The sequence below is a fragment of the Pyxicephalus adspersus genome, chromosome 1 (assembly GCF_032062135.1).
Source record: "Pyxicephalus adspersus chromosome 1, UCB_Pads_2.0, whole genome shotgun sequence".
Lineage (NCBI taxonomy): Eukaryota > Metazoa > Chordata > Amphibia > Anura > Pyxicephalidae > Pyxicephalus > Pyxicephalus adspersus.
The window spans coordinates 161348206-161366016 of NC_092858.1; the positions used below are offsets into that span (position 1 = coordinate 161348206).

Genomic DNA, 17811 nt, shown 5'->3' on the forward strand with positions numbered 1-17811 from the left:
AAGAATCGGTTGTCTTGTCCTTGGCTCAGCAGCATTCCCGGCTTTCTATTAGCTGTGCACCTTCCAGCTTCCCCAGCATATTTACTAAGTCTGTATGCAGCTGAAGGATATTTGGACTTTATGCTGCAGACAATGAACAGATTAGTTCCTGGTGTCAATCCTGCCCTGCCATTGGCTACTAGACCTTAATAACAGTAATAACAAGAAGGCTTTAATTGGGCTCATTGGTATGCGTCTTGGAATAAATGGTTCTATAATACTGGACTGTATGCAATTCTCAATGCAAAGTTGATGTTGGAGTTGATGTTTTGGGTAATTGAGATGGAAGTGAGACCTGTAGCTACTGATCACAATAGACTCTAAAACACCAGGCGCTGAAGTTCACCTGTCCAACCACCTTGGTAAAGGGAAGGTGTTTCCCAACTCAACTGTTCTCTTATTTAGCAATGGCATGGTTGACCAAGTCCACTTATAATTGGCAAATAGTAAGATTCTTCCTGCTTAAAATGCAACAGTCCAAAAAACGTGTCAAAAAATAATATAATAAATGATACATGTCTAGTTTTCTGAAGACGTATGGAACTTTCACGGACATATGTGAATGTTTTAATTTGTCTTTTCATTAATATGAAGATTTCTGTTTAACTGGCAAACAAAATTACAGCCACTATCTTCTGCACAACTGAGGAAATGCTGTCTGTGCATGATCAGTCATCTACTAGAAAACATCTGCTACTGGGACTGCCAAAAGTAAATCCAATAGGCAAAATATTCAGCTTATGTTAAATATATCCCATTCTGATGGAGCCCATCAATGGTTTACATATGAATGTGTGAAGAGTTTTATTGGCCTATCATACACATGCATCATATATGTCTGCACAAAGGCTAAATAGGAGTGACAAGTGACAAGAAGAGGCATAAATAAAGATTGCTAATCGAGAGCCTAGAGACAGCTCTGAGTCTGCTAATATGTGCAAATATACCTTGCAAACATATTACATCGGGACAGCAGGTCTACACTTCAGCCTTAATGCTGCCATTACAACAAAAAAGCATTTTGTCAATGAAGAGTGAACACTATAGACAGAAGCAAGTAATGGGTTTCCTGTTGTTCAAGGTGAAAGGAGCCATCGCTGCATTCGTTCAAGGTTCCATGTAAGCCGCCCTTACCTCTACTACACCGTGATGGATGGAAGTGTACTGCTTCTTCTTCAGCATCACTAGTGTGATTACTATAACGGTTGCTATCACAACACCACCAACCATAAGGCCGATAATTGCTCCTTTGTTTGAGCCAACCTCTTCTGCAAAGAAGACCTAAAAACAGACGACAATATTACTAAAAGAACTAGAAAAATGCTTTTAATACATTAAGTATGTCATACATAGTATAAGATAAGAACATCAAAACATGGAAGCACTTGTTTCTAGTAAAGGGGTCTGTCATGGCACTCCTCTCCGAAGTAACAAGTGGAGCTGGGGGTGATACTTATAGCTAGATATTGTCAATGAGATGCAGAAATGTGACTTTTATGAAAATCACATGCAAATTGAACTAACTTTAAACTAAGCAATCAAACTCTGCAAGTATAGCATTTGATTGGCTCAGTTTCAAGGTAGTTGAATTTGCAGGTGAATTTTCTGCATTTCATTGACCATCGTAACTTATAGCATGTGGCTGTGAAGTTAGAGAATTTAAGGATAATTTATTGTAAGGGCAGGGGGTCTGGGGCTAACGATAATGGGCTTTTTTTGTTTACCTTTAGAGCACGGAACGCATTTAATTTCTGTATGGCTTCTATGTGTACCATTATAAGTGTGGAAGACCCTTTACGGGTTTTTTTTTAAAATGTTTCCCACACATTACTTGTTAGGGGTTAAGCTTCATTTGTTTTATAACACAAAGGACAGTGTACACATCTCATAAAACAGATTCCTAAGATAAGGAAGGCCAAGATAAGGAAGAAAGCCTTCAGTATATGTGACTATGGTAGTGGGTCAGCTACATTGTCTACAAAGGGACCATGATTGGAGGCTTACCAATTTCTGGTGATGCACTTCATATCCAGCATCCATTTTTACTTCTGAGATCTCTTCGGTTTTAATGTTGGTAAGCCCTGATCCTAAAAGAAAACCAAAATGAAAATTCACCATTACTACAAGGTGCAAAAATATGTGTAAAAAGAAAATCCTGAACCTCCAAATGATCACGTGGAAGACAAAATTCTTATGAATAATGATATCCAAATGTAATTCAAAAACTCTCTGGACCAACTTTCTTTCTGATATATTCAATTTTATACAAATATTAGTAGTATCAGGAACCTGTTTCTGTGGATGGCAGTTCACTATTTTTAAGAGTAGAGAACTCTTTCTATAAAGGGGGCATGAATCTGTTATTTCTCACTTGTAAAAAGTACTTGCAAATCTTTTGGAGTGAGCAGGAGTCAAAGTGAAAACATTCCAATTTTCCATTTTCTAAGATCAAGAACTTTTTGGTAAAATGATATCCATCATCAAGCTACCAACTTCCAGTGAGGCCACACTTTTAAGTATACAGCCCTTGGGGCATCACATTGACCTGGGCTTATCTAGACCAATGCAGAGCAGAGGAAGGACCTGTGACATCACATAAAAAAATGTTTTAGTGAACTGTGTTTGTGCTGAAGAAATGTACCATATGCTTGAAATTCTTTTAAAATAATATCAGTGCTCTCCTGTGTTTATGGCATTGAAACACAGCTGAAATAGACGAAAAATGCTCTTTTAGATCTGCTAATCTTATGGGGTTTAGAGTGAAAGTTGATAATGTGCCTATAGTGCTACCTATTGTTCTCTTGGCTGGAGGCTATAATTTGGGGAAGCAAAGACCTGTATATACCCTGATGTCCACCTCCACACAGAGACACAGTGAAAAACGGGGCATTGGAAGAAAAGAACTGAGCACTGGGAAAAGATCACCTGCAGGAAGACCACAGGCAATGCTGGCGAGTAGTCCTTTACACCTGTCTGCCTGCTTTCTTGGGAAGAGCTTTAGAGTTGAAGTAGATTTAGTCTTGTACTTAGTAAATAAATAAAATAGAGACGAGAGAGAGAGAGAGAGAGACAGACAGACAGACAGACAGACAGAGATAGATAGATACATTCCTACAACATGAGGTGAGGAGGGGTGTTAGGCGAAAGAAATCCCATGATCACATGCATAAACAATCCATGGATGATCTGCATTGCACTGCTAAGCACATTAGGCTTAACAGAAAACAGCTTTTCTGCAAATCTGATGCGTTTTCTTTCTTGGAGTCAGAATATTAGTTGTCAAAACAAGTCTGCTCTAGTGTCCCTCCATTGACAGGAAGAATTGAACCATGAACCTGGCAGGCCCAGCTAGGCTACTGTTGTCCGTACTGGAACAGTGCAGTGTTTTTGTGTTTACTTGAATAGAAAGCCTCAGGATGGAATGTCAAAAACCCAACAAAATCGGCCATTAAAATCTGCATATATCTTTCTCTCCGTTTACTCTGCTTTATGTAAACTATTAAGAAAAATATACAGAAGTCACCTAATGGTTCAGCCATAATTGTTGGCTCTGCATCCAGCTTGACACTGCTAAACAGTGAATGTGCTTTACTATTCACAATTCTCAGCCTCGGGTTTTAATCAAAGAAGCTGAGACACTGAAATAAAATACAAATCTTCCACCAGATACTAACTTACAAATCTCTATGTACATGTAGTTGGGGATTACTGTGAAGATTGAATTCATTGGAGTATATTCTGGCATTAGGATTGCATGTATTCTAAATTAGGGGAGAATATTATTTAAACAAAAGTAAAATAATAGATTTGCCAATAGAACTTGTATAGCTTTTTATTTTACCATTTTGGATAGAGTATCAAATTGTTAAAACCTCTGTTAACTTTATTTTGCCATTTATGTCCAATTGGGACCTGCAGACAGAACAGGTTTTAGTTTTTTGTGTATAGGAGTGTACTGTAGCATCACTGCAGGGTTTGCATGGAGGTGTGGGAATGCAGGGACCTGTAGGTTTCACCTGGAAATAGCTGCTTCTCTCCTGAATTTGCTTTTGGTTCCATGGAAATGGGGGTAATTCAAAGTTTTTTTTATTCTTTTTCTCTACTGATGACTTCTTTTACATCCCCTAAATTTCTTGCCAGTATATCTATTACTACAAATGAAGTGGTAGCTTTGGATATATGCTTTTGACATTTAAAAAAACAAAAATAAACAGGGCTAATGTACAAACATAAGTGACTACATTGTAGTCATAAGTTATGTGCAATATATGCACTCTGAACAAAATAAATCAGGAAACGTGGAAGGAAAATGTCCTGTTTTGCCTGTCTATTCTCCTATTGGGAATAGAACTTGGCCCTCTATCTTTAGGTAAGCATACAAAACAATAAAATCTGAGCTAGCTCTCTATAAAGAACAATTTTATACATTTTAATAAGAAAATAAAACACTGCAATAAACAATTTGCAATAAAGGCAGCCATGAATGTACTATAAAATGGATTGAATTCTTTCAATGAGTCAGGTTGTCTAAAGATGACATTGAAGACACTTCACAAGCTTTCAATGCTGAATGGTTTTCGAGAACACTGTATGTGGGCTAGGACAATGCTACTTTCACATAAAATAATAAACAGTCAAAGAGAATCCAAATTGCTTTTTGGAAAAACACAAGAAGTAACATAAAAAGCTTCTGTATGCCTCTGTACTCCTCACAGATGGATGGCAGACTACATCATCAAAACACCATTTTCACAAAACAATGAGCATATGCCATGTGATCTTAATTTTAATTTTCAGATTGCTATAAAGGTTCTAAAACAAAACACATTTAAGTGACTTGATTGACATTTTATAAGACTTTGGGTGAAGTGATGTTAGAAGAATACAAATGCATCAGTAGTCTGGTGCGTTGTGTGGCTGTGTCCTATGTGGTGCATACAACTAGAATAGAGACTGTTTAACCTGGACGAGTTACTGCAAAGCCAGCCCTTAGTGTACAGTGAATTTAAGTTGTTCTCAAGTGTGATTGCAGTCTTGTTGTTCCTCAGTTAGGAGGACAAGGGCTCAGACTTGTATTTTATGCTATGCAGTGTGACCTGGACTGTAAACACATGTAACACAGCATATGATATGCTTCTTCTGTTCACATTTAGGCACTGTCCTGTGCAGACCATTATAAAACGACCAGTGATGGTTATGTGTCTTCTTTTCTCTCCAAATTAAAGAAAAAACCTCAGATCGAGGTTGTGAAAAAGCGAGAAAACTGCACAACATCTAATGTATGGTGTTTTGCTTTGTGAACTAATTGAAAATGTAATTGGATTAATCTTTAGTAAGTAAAGCAGAAGTTTCTAATATGGGAGTTGGGAAAGAGGTAGGGAAAAGGCTAACCAATCTCTGTATAAGAAAAAGCACAAACTTTTAAAACTGTGTGGATTGCTAACAATCTAATAAAGTTGGCTGTGTAGAAAGAATAAGTCATGGGAAGGTGCCATAGGAAGGAGATACACATGGAAGGCCTCTACCTGTAGGTGATGATGGTAAAACTGGACCTTTCCCCTGGATACTGGGAATGTTCAGAAGCTATATTTATGGGAGAAATTACTCAAGCAAGAGTGATTCAGGAGAAGGTACCGTATTGTTACCTTCATCAAATGGAGTTAGCTGGAAACTGGAATGCAAGGTGAGTTACTTTACATTTTTTCTCATGCAAGGACCTAATCGGAGTGGTGTGGCAATGATTGGAGTTTAGACCTTGGTGTATGGGTTGAAGCGGAAAATAGTAAAATCTTGAAAGAAGGTAGAAGGGGGAAATCCCTGTGAAAGTTAGTTTGGGAAAATAAAAGTCTTGATAAAAAGAAGACCTTGTAGAGACAGAACAGAGAGAACCGAAACCTTCAGAAAAGAACATGAGCACAGGAATGACTTGGGAGTATTAAGTCCTGACATAAGAAATATAAAGAAAATGGAACGTCTCACTTTGATATATGAAATCTTGAAGAATGACATGATCTATATGATAAAAAAAAATTCCATAATGCTTGTAAAAATATCATACTGAGAACGCATTAACATTAAAATGAATGATAATATAGTCATCCTATGCATGTATAATGGTAAATTCTTTATACACAACATGCAAAAAGACAAAACAAAGGGAGTTTAGAAAACTTACGATAATGGCACAACAAGTCAGCACAAATTTAGCAAAGTCAAAAAACTTCATGCAAATTTTTTTAACATGCTAAGGTGTGACGGTGAAGTGCAAAGCAAGTTATATACCTGGCCGTGTGGTGAGTCCTCTATCTGCAGCGGGGCGAGCATCAACTGGTTCAACTGGGCACGTGCAGCAAAACAATAAAAAATAAAACAAAAGAACAAGCAAATAAACAAAAATAGCAATACATTATTGGCTCAAAGGATCGGAATGACAGACGAAAAATAACAGGACAGAAGTTTACATCTCACTTGGGTTAATTTGCCAGACAGACAAGACAGAAGGAAGAGGTGCACAGGCTGGTACTGGGACATTTTATCTACATGGAATACCTTACAACCATATGGCTGCATTGTTTTATTCAAATAAAGTAGTGATTCAATGCCAATACATGGTAAAAACTTTTTTTGTAAAAAAGGGTTCTGATGACCACTCAAATATGTATCCATAAAATATGGGCAAAAAATTCAATATTTTATTTGCCAAGTTGGAAACTTTGCTAGGTCACTGTCAGACTTGGACACTTATCAGTTTAAACTGTTCATGTAGTTTATGAAAGGAACATGCTAATACATTCAGAATGTTTACTGCACTGAAGAACCTGACGGGGCAGAATATTATTTTTATTATTACACAGTATTTATATAGCGCCATCATATTAGGCAGCACTGTACACAAAGTCTATAGTCATGACACTAACTGTGGGGGATGACAATCTAACGTCTCTACCATAGTCATATGTCTTTAATACAATCTAAGGTCAATTTTGGGGGGGTAGCCATTTAACTTAACTGCACGTTTTTGGAATGTGGGAGGAAACCGGTGTACCCTGAGGAAACCCACACAAACACGGGAGAACCTGCAAACTCCATGCAGACATTGTCCTGACAGAATATCAAGAAGACCATAATAACAATTTGGATTGTTAAATGGTGGAGTTAATGCTAAACACCAGGACAAATGATTGCTGACTTGGGCAGATAAGGACCTGTGTACTGCACTAGCATGGAATCCAGGCTTTACCCATGAAAAGAAAAAAAAAAACCATTTTAAGACACCAAGTACTTGCCTGTAATTTACCAGTATTATTGTTATTTTACACATTTTTGTTTGACTTTGTTTTTTTAAATGCAGGTTTCAGGGCTGATCATGGCTTCTTAACCTGGGAATCAACACCATGGAGTAAACCACAGCTCTAGGTAGTGTTATATATAGGGTGACAGCCCTGGGATTCTGCAGACTTGTCAGAAATCAGAGTCCCATATTTTAACCATCTATTTGCTATGGTGACCCTTACAAGAATACTAATTTTAGTTTCTCTTTAAGTCTGCGAAAGGTAATAAATCCATATAAGTATTATTTATTTGGGGGTAAAAGACACTCATACCTCTCAAAAATATTTATTGAAACAACAGCTAACCTCTGCTTAAACTCAAAAAGTCAAAATAACCACAATCGGACATGAATGCCTTAAATATAAACTATGTACATGTACACTTGCTGTACTTCTATACAATTTCTACATAAAGAGTTTATCCAGGAAAGCACTGAAGTCTGTGAGATGTCTGGGCCCTTATGAGAAATCATTCACATCAGTGGGTTGCCACTAAATATATTCCCAGAACTTAGCTGCTATGACAGTCTGTCTTGACATGGTTGATTTTAAATAAGGGCTTAGATTTTACAGGTTCCCTGGCTATTCTAAAGAAAGGATCGTGTTAAAGGCTGCAGACAACGTAATAACCATAGTGTTGAGTACACAGTTTTTTTTTTTTTCCTAGAAAACCTCTTTTAAAAAAATCATGAACTAAATCTACAAAATCAATCTGAGGCAAGAAGGGTCAGTTAAATGTCAATTTCAGTAGAATGTTCCCATAGTAATAACCATGCAGGGCATTTGCAGCATAACAATAGAAGGAATTTTGTAACGTGCAGCGATCTTTCAAACTCAAACAAATCTGACAAACATGCACATTTAGAACAACAATCCCTTTTTGGCCTCATCTTACCTTCATTCTCGGTGTTTGCAGGAACAGGGTCTACACCAAATGGATGCCATGGCTGCAGATCATCAACATTGAACTCTCCGTCTACTGGAAGAAGCTCTACTGTAGTCTTGGTTTCAGTGAGAGAAGGCATGAGGGCATCATTGCCATAACTGATCCTGGGCTCACTGACCATGTTGGACAAAACATCATCGGAATAGTTCTGCTCTTTCTGGAAAAGTTCATCTGAAAATAAAGGATAACTTATTTTAGAAAATGTAATATTGTGATTATATGCTGTAGTTGTGCTTGGTGTTATACTAATCAGAATAGTATAAAAATATGAAACATCATCTTTTTAGGGAGACCATTTGGGCCTGCCATTCCCCTATGGTCCATATGACATCACTAACTCTCCATACATTTTTTACCCATGTTTCCTACTATGGAAATTAGTGTACAATTTCAGATTCCTGGTGGTACATTTATGCATATTTACCCATCTTGCCCTCCTGTTCATTGTCTTCTTTTTCTTGCTGGTTATCTCCTTCATTCCCCTACTTCAATATATTTCTTTCTTCTTGATCTTTGACATAAAGAATGATGTTATCTGCTGAAGATCTATAGAAGCCTTGTGGGACTTTCTCATCTCTTTGACTTATTTGTCACACTTTATTCAATTCTCAATTGCCCATACTGTATACCTTGTTAATTTTACTAAGAAAATATTTACCTGCTTGTCCTTGTGTTATTGTCCCAAATCCTTTTTTTTTTTTTCTTTTTCAACACAGTAAAAAAATGTAACAGCCTAGGACAATACCAAGCAAATGAAAAATGTTCCTAAGTGTGAAAAAGTGAAGCTTTTAAAGTGTCAATCTAACAAAGAATAGGTTTGTTTGTGTATAAAGAATACAACAAAAAGAGGTTTTTTTGGCTCTATATATTAAAAGTATACAAAAGTTATATAATACAGTGGGTACCGTGTTTCCCCGAAAATAAGACCTACCCCGAAAGTAAGACCTAGCACTATTTTCTAAACCTGCCCTAATATAAGACCTACCCCGAAAGTAAGACCTAGCACTATTTTCTAAACCTGCCCTAATATAAGACCTACCCCGAAAATAAGACCTAGTGTAAATCTGTCCAGTTCAGAAAAAAAACCCACCTAAAACTGTAATTCAGCCTAAAAAATCTAAAGCTTAATACCCTCATCTAAAATTTAAAATCCTAATCTAAAGCTTAATAATCCGCACGCAAGCCCTAGCGCTCGCCCCCCCTTCCCCCCCCCGCACGCGGGGGTCCGTAACAGCCAGCCCACCCCTGCTCAAGATCCCCCTTAACTACATACAGCAGGTCAGAGGAGAAAAAGAAAAGAAAAGCATACATAAATTAAAAACCGGAGAACAGTACTCACCGAGTCGTGTTCTTTCCCTGTGAAGGCAGCGGGACCCTGAAAGAAAGCAGTGCACACTCCGGAGCCGCACAAGCCGATGCTTTCTTTCTAGTTCCGGCTCCTGTCACAGGCGGAGTGATACTACATGCACTCCGCCTGTCAGAAGCCAGAACTCGGGCTTGCGTCTTCCGAAAGGTAAGTTTTTTTTTTTTATTTTTAAGACCTACCCCGAAAATAAGGCCAAAAAAAATATAAGACAGTGTCTTATTTTCGGGGAAACACGGTATATTGGGATTATACAATCTTATGTTAAACCACTTGTGGGACCTCCTCCAAGTGTGTTACATTCATACAGTGGGGAGGGGTCTTTTTCTTCAAATCTAGACAGTACTGTCTAATAGTGCTAATTGGTTCCTACAGTATGTTATAGTTATACATCTTTTAATTTCCGACGCGTTTCACCCTACCGGGCTTCTTCAGGGGATTGGGAAACTTTGAATTTGTTAACACTTGATCACAGATAACATAGTGAAATAACTTCTGCTCGATATGAACGGAAATGGTTGGTTGAACAAGCTGACCGTGCTTATTGATGTTTATTGTTTGGAGCACCCACTTATACCTTACTGATAAACATGTAAAAACTATAGTGTGTTCATATATGGTGAGGGTTAAGCTGTCATGTGTTGTTGCATTGGTAATGATATACACTCTCATTTGAGTAGGTATGGTCCAGCTTTTATCTGAAGTATTGTACATATAATACAGTTTCACTTTTTGGACTCTAACTTTTATGATGATTCCTGCCTATAACATCTTTTTAAGCATAGCGGTAAATCGTATGAAATCTGCATTATATTCCATGTACTTGTTGAACTGTCATTTGTTCTTGCATTAGTATTGGTATGCATTCTCATATGAGTAGGTATACTCCAACTTTTGTAGGGAAAATGTATGCATATAGGAAAGTTTATTTTAATTTATGTGTGCTCGTCATGGTGTAGTGGTCAGGATGGGTCAGACGACAGCTGTCCGAACAGTGTTAATCTAACAATATAATTCCCATTGGCAACTCAGCTTTGTATAGGAGGAGAATGTATAAAAATAAAACCTGTATTAGGTTATGGTAAAAAAAAAGCCCTCTTAATAACTTGTTGCAGCATTATGAAAACTGTATCGATAAAACTTTCCAAAGGCAAAAAGTTCCTGTATGCTGGTCATGTATCGGGTGATGACGCGTGAGTGACGAGTGTGTACATTCTAGGAATCATTTAGGATGGGTCTAACAGTAATAGGACCTTTGGATACTTCACAATCATAAACTATACTTTTATTATGGTGAACTTAAACCTTCTCATTAAATCACATTAAATCATATTTATCATTGATCATAAACAGCCTCAAATACCTAATACAACATAGTGAGATCAGGCTTATCCCAATTATTGGCAAACCACTGCTTTCTGGTCAGTATTGAATATTTGTAACCTATTAAAACGCCATGCTAAAAGACCTCTAGATTTTCATCAGATCAATATCTTCACTAATGATGAAATATGTGCATGCTCAACACAGAAATCAATTGAGAGGTCTCAAAAAACCTCTTACGATAAACAGAAATGCCCAACTAGACCGATCAAGGTTCTTTTGATTCTGAACTCAAATTTCAAATGCTTTTAATCAATTGCATTGAAATTCATGGTCAATGGGTTGTGTCATGAAACATGGTTCTGCAAAATCAGTCATTGCAGACCTCTGCGTCTGGGAAAAGTAGTTGACCATGATTCTTATGTAAGAGAGTTATTACATTATAAGGTCAATTTTCAGATTTGATTGAGCAACCCAAATAAAGTCATGGTCAATCGTATAGGCTACTCAATCAAATGTCATTAAGATCCTGTATTACCAAGCTGCTTTGTGTTAATAATAAATGTCTCTCTGTACTACAGACAAAACAGAGTTTTTTTCCTTTTCTCCTATGTATTTTAATTAAAAAGCAGTGCCGTTTCCTTTTGATTTCTCACAAAGGCGCCCCTTCACTGACAAAACTATGACGAACAGGTCGGAACACTGTCCTATGCACTGATAAAAGCTGTTCAACTTTAAAGATGTCTCAGAGTTGAGAAGCAGTGAAGAGAACATGAAGCCATAGGTATATTTCTGTACTTAAAAAGTATACTTAACCTTCAAAAGAAAAGAGTCACCACATCATTGAATTGGTACACTCCAATATATTACACCTTTGTTTCTGGGTTCAGAAATACTTAAAGATGAGACACGAGCAAATCCAAAGAGCTAGGCAGTTAATAGTATAAATGGGCTTTTCAGCACAAGCTTAAAACATCAAAGAAAACCTGTCATCACAAAAGTATGGGTGCTATTAATGCTGAGCTTTTTTAGTTTTTTGGCAGTCAGTGGGCTTCAACTATAAAACCAATACAGAATAAGAGGATACAGATTAGGATATCTGATTTTTTTTAGCTGCATGCTTTTTCCAAGTAAATGACTTTACAGTCATTTGAAGAAGAGGGTCAACAATGGAAGCTTCCACATCTCTCCCAAAAAGTAAGCATCAATAAACAAGTATGATGCTGAACAACTTTCTCTTGATGGAGCGGCGCCCTATAAGAAAGAATGCAATGCTTTTGAAATGCCAGTGGAACAATGGCTTCATATATCTATTTGAATTGGTGAAGTACAGGGAAAAGAGGGGTTGCTAATATTATTTGAAAAGCAGCGGGCAACCTAATAAAGTGATTTTCACTTGACAAATAAGATCTGCTGACAGGTATAAAGATCACACCTAGCACATACCTGACACCTCTCACAAGCTATTCTGCTCCAAAACCAAACTTTTGCACTTTTTTTAATCATGCTATGCATACATTATGTGGTTTCTTCATATTATGGAGGATATAAAGATAACAATCAATTAAATCAATACCTGTAATTGACTACAAGTATTCAAAGTACCATTTATCTGATCGATGATTGATTAGAGTTTTTCCATAATATCTGATTAAAATATTGTAACACAAATTGATTTTGTTCCATATCAAAGACAACCACTGGGCAACAAATGTCTGATTGATGCATTTTTCAAATATCGTTTCTAAATGCACTTTTCTATCGATTTGACTGCTTGGTTTAATTGATCCCCTGATAGATTGAGAATATTTGCCTAGTGTACAGCTTAGCTTAAAGAATGATCTCCTTGGAAGTGTGACAGTGAATGTATACAACAACTGGCTGTTCTAGTAATGATTCAGAGTGACAACCCCCCTTTAATGCTAAATTCTACTTCAGCTGAAGAAATGAATTCCTTAAAACAACTTGACATTATCTGGGGTACAACTATAAAAATAAAACGGCTAATTTCACAGAACTGCTGTACATTAATGACTAACCCAAGGAGGCTGCAAGTGCAGATCTGCTCTGCTAAGTAAATTTTCTATCAGCGGGATCCCACAGAGAACGGGCAGAGAGAGAAGCTCTTAATGAGCCAAAAACCTCTGGTAAGAGGAAAATGAGACAACAGACAGCAAGAGCCATAATCACATCTGAATGTACACAAATAAATGAGACGGGATATGTGATAAGGGTGCTACAACCACAATGCAGGGCTGACATTTTGCTTCGTTCTATAACAAGTACATGGGCTTTGTGTATGGAAGCCGGAGGGGAAAAATGTGCTGGTGATTGAGCGAGGGACAATTAACACAGAACTTTGCTCTGGGCTAGCGTGGGATACAAAAAGCAATAAAACCATCGGTTACATCATATGCATAATGGAATTTAAAGCACAATATGATGGTGGAAGTCGGTCTCTAAACAAAACATGTCAAGAAGTATTTTCATGTATTTATTTAAAGAAATGCTTTAAGGGCATTTCCAGTTGAAATCAATATTGCTTGTGGATGCTCTGTTTTATAACATACGGCGGCACCCCATCAGGAAGAATGCAAGATTCTTAATGTTGTTTACATGCCGAAGGAACAACACATTCATCTATCTGTCAATAAAGGCGATGTGTTGTGGAAAGAAGAATGATCAATTTGAAGAGGCATAGGATGCCTTCCTAAGGTGATTGTTATTTGATGCAAAAAATATTTGAGAAATACAGATCTTTGCCATTTTGTTTTCAGCGGATCTAGCTAATCCTGCACCTGTACCCTGGTGGAGGCAAGACAAGAGATTTCCCTTTAGAGAAGTATCCTACATTTTCTTTGTAAGATTAAAGCATGCCAGACTCATTCCAACTCCCTCACATTCTTATTAGCCAGTGAGACAGCTTATTATAACGATAGGCCAATAGGGATGTATGAGAAATGAAGGGAATAGGCAAGCTTCAGTACTACTGGGAAGCATGGGAGCTTGATGGAAAAGACTGGCATTTCGGCAGAGTGGAAGGACTGAAAAATGCCTAAGTGCCTGCCCAAACATTACCAAAATAAGAAAAAATATAAAGTTATAAAGGGTAGGCACCTGAAGGCAGGCAGTGTGTTACTGTGCAACTGTCTATGTGCTGCAAGTGATAACCCAACCCTAGTTCCTCTATGGGTAACAAAGGCTAATGTATGTGAACAGCGGCACAGTAACGCACTGCATACCTTCAGTGGGGGCAGACGCTAATTGCCCGCACTTTATATCTAATGCAGTTTTTTTTTCGGTTCCACTCATACTAAGTACTTTAAAAGTATAACGGAAGAACCCATTTACAATATTACAGGGGCACAGAGTTTGATAGTATCAGAATAGATGCACAGAGTTCTATCACATCAAAATGGCTTCAAACTGTAGTCCATCTCTTTCAGTAAAACTCCCCAATTATAAAATCTATGCTATGCAGAATGATGTAATGGCCACAATCATGTATATAATTACACACAACACAAGCAATGGGTCAAATGCATACTCCTACAAGTTGGCAAGCTCAGGCATCTCTTGGATGTTGGCACAAAGAGCCCATTAGCCATCAATTACTTCATCCCACTGTCCTTGTCTGATTTATAGGTTATATGTAAATGGGAGAGGAGGCAGAAAGCTACAAGGTTGTCTCATTTCATACATTAAAAAAGTTTTTGAAAACTGCAGAGTAAATGAAGAATTTTCCCATAAACTACTACTTTCAGCCAAGGAGTCGCGTAGATGATTCTGCTCCAAAAAGCTTTGTTTTGGTGCCAATATCGTAGTGTTGTGAGAATTTGGCAAAGGCAATGTGAGGATTGGACACACATTGCAGGACAGTTATATAAAAAAATAATAATAATGTTAAGTGACAGTTTGGGGTTAATTGTTGGGTTATAGAAGTTGAGGTCACAAATTTGGGATTAACTGATGAGAGGGGGAGAAGGGTAAAATTATGGTGACAGTTGGCTAGGGAGGAGAGTAGTTAAGTGTGAGAAGGGTGCGCTATTGTTTGGTCAGTTTTCACAGAGAGGAAACAACATTTCCTGATCCAAATCCCAATGGTGTCAGTCATAAAAAGTGGAATAATTCTGTTTATAGAGACATTGTTATTCTGCCCATGTAAAGCAAAGTTCCAAGGACCCTGACAGAGGTCCCCCTTTCCCTATTTTCATCTTAACAGAGCTCCCCTTCACCACACCTTCCTTCTCTGAGGTTGTCCCAATACCTCTCGTTTTGGGTATGGATGGGCATACGACCTCCTTCCATGACACACGCTCTGTTCTAGAAGACCATAGGAGTAATACCATTCCTCCTTTGGGTCGCCAACTTGAGTCAATCTAATGCCAGGGAAGGAAGGAGCAATGGGTTTTCATTGGAAGAATATAGTGGTAAAGTATTTTTCATTTACACTGGTTGCAAGAAAAGGTATTCAAGAAAAGATATGCAGCCCCAAAAGTCAGTGTAACAACTACCATGCAACTATCAGGCCTTACATACAGCATTATTTTTTAAAAGATCACCATAAAACAGAAATGAAAGCAAAATGGGACTATAGGCAAGGTAACAAGTTCCTTACCCCCCTATCTCACCACACACTTACCCCTATCCCTTCAATTGACATTGAAAAGAAATGCAGTAAAGCGAGAACCGGTCTCATTTGCATTAGTCGTATTGATGTAGCTTCGTCAGACAGAAAACTGCCTACAATATATCGTTCCTTGTGAAAAGACATGCAGGCACACAACTCTGACCAACTGTACTATCCCCTAGAGTACTACAGGAACAGTAAAGGTTTTGGCTGGACCCCCTGCTCATAAACCCACCCTAGGTTGTCCTGGTAATGATTTGGAATGGTTTTAAAGAATAAAGGATAAGGTTTAACATCAAACAACATTTTTGAAAGAAAATCATCGTTATTTCTAAATGCCAATCTGTATCTTTTCCCTTTTTATTTTTTAACATTCAACTAGAATTAGTTGGCATAACATTAGGCACTTTTATACCCACCAAGCAGCTCACTTACCAACTTCATCCTGGATCTCCTCAGCCACAGCAGGGACTTTGTACAGGAGAGAAAAGCTCTGATTCATCCTCTCATTAATCACACGGAGGTGTGTCATCACCTACAAGAAATGTGACATGTTTAATACTCATTGAAAACAAAGGAAGCTTCCTACGAGTATTTTAAATAGTACAACTCTGCTGACAGCACTCCTAAATTTCAGAAATGCCATCGATTCTCTCTAAACCATTGTTATGCTGATGCTGCACAACTCAGGCCATCAATAAAGAAAAAATCCCTGTAAGATATTTCAACCAGCAGAAAACTACAAGTCGACACCCAAACACAAGCTACACAGATACGTACAGTCAGATTTGTACGTGTCCTAGGAAATCTATGGCAACTTCTTAAAGTGTTTAATGTTCAAATAAAAAATATTAATCAACAGAGGTTTTAAATAATCTTTATATCCAATAAACAAAAGTATTTGCTTGTAGATCTACTTTATACCTTACAGGAAGGTTAAGCTGAACTATACAATGCAGGTTCCATTTTAATAGTGCTTATATTGGTGGACCTTTAACTGCATTTTTTTCAATTTAGCTGCCTCTGTCTGCCTCTGTGTCAACAGAATATAGTTTCCTACATACATCAGGGGACTGATGTGAATGGGACAATGTTCTCAGCAAATTGCTGCAGAAAACTACAAATGAGTAAAACAAAATAAACCAAAATCAGACACTGCTATAATGTTCATGAACACTCCCCACTGCAGAGTCCAGAAAGCCATTTACAGTAAGTGAATACTCCTAGCAGGAGGCTATGATTCGGCAGTGGGGTCTGAGAAGCTGCAGAAATGACTATTCTTGCAACATTAGGCACGAATTATGATCTTGGCCAGAAAGTGCGGCAGCACAGCTGGCCGACAGGTCCAAATGACGTGAAGCAGCCATTGCTGCAATTCTACAGCAGAGCTATCTCTGTACAATCTTCATGGAGAACAGACACTCCGTATCTTCGAAAAATTTCTCATCTGCTATTACACTTAATGGATTAACAGAAAATGGTCTGTAGCAATGTCTGAATACTAATAGACCACAAGATGCTCAGATTAACATTGTGGACTGGATCAGCAGTCTTGCAGCATTTGTATTAAATCTACAAATTGACTCTGAACCAAAATATACCAGCAGAGGCCATTTTTTTCAATCATGTCAGTAGTAGTCATCTGTTTCCAGATGCATAAATCTGTCAGCAATAGATCAATAGCACATTAGAGGCACAATGATCTACTATGTGCAGCTTCTGCATTAACTCTTCTAGAGACCAGACAGACCTGAATAAAATATGTCTTGTATCTCACCAACACCTATTCCTGTGCTGCAGGCAATGCGCCTTTCTCAGCAAGACAAGCATCAGTGTGCAACTTCCCATAAAAGTCATATGAGAATTCATATTTCAAAGATCTGACTCTGAAAAAATCAAATCTAATTGGCTAATATGAGTTACTGCACTTTGGACACCATGTTTACCCTTTGGTCATTCTTAAGCTTATTTGCGCCAAACCTTCTCATTGTTATCAAGGATTTAAAGCTGAACTCCAGTCTTTCCTTCAGTCTTGAAAAGTTGTAGCTTACCTGTAACAAAGTCAACTCAACACTGTGAACTTTTCATAGTGTGCAATGGAAGCTGCAACAAGTCAAGACAACCCATTTAAGTTTTAGTCTGGAGAAAAATTCACCATTATTTAGTCCAGTGTTTCTCA

General features: G+C 37.7%; 1 protein-coding gene across 2 annotated transcripts in view; it reads right to left on the reverse strand.

The window, feature by feature from the left end:
* The window catches only part of APP (amyloid beta precursor protein), a 57111-nt gene that overhangs the window by 1384 nt on the left and 37916 nt on the right, over positions 1 to 17811 (reverse strand). The window contains exons 8-12 of one of the 2 annotated variants that reach the window (XM_072397983.1): positions 16068 to 16167; positions 8266 to 8487; positions 6322 to 6375; positions 2044 to 2126; positions 1174 to 1320 (exon numbers count right to left, since the gene is read on the reverse strand). In XM_072397983.1, the coding sequence (XP_072254084.1) occupies positions 1174 to 1320; positions 2044 to 2126; positions 6322 to 6375; positions 8266 to 8487; positions 16068 to 16167 (606 nt within the window). The remainder of the gene's footprint in view (positions 1 to 1173; positions 1321 to 2043; positions 2127 to 6321; positions 6376 to 8265; positions 8488 to 16067; positions 16168 to 17811) is intronic. The other variant, XM_072397988.1, reaches the window with a different exon arrangement.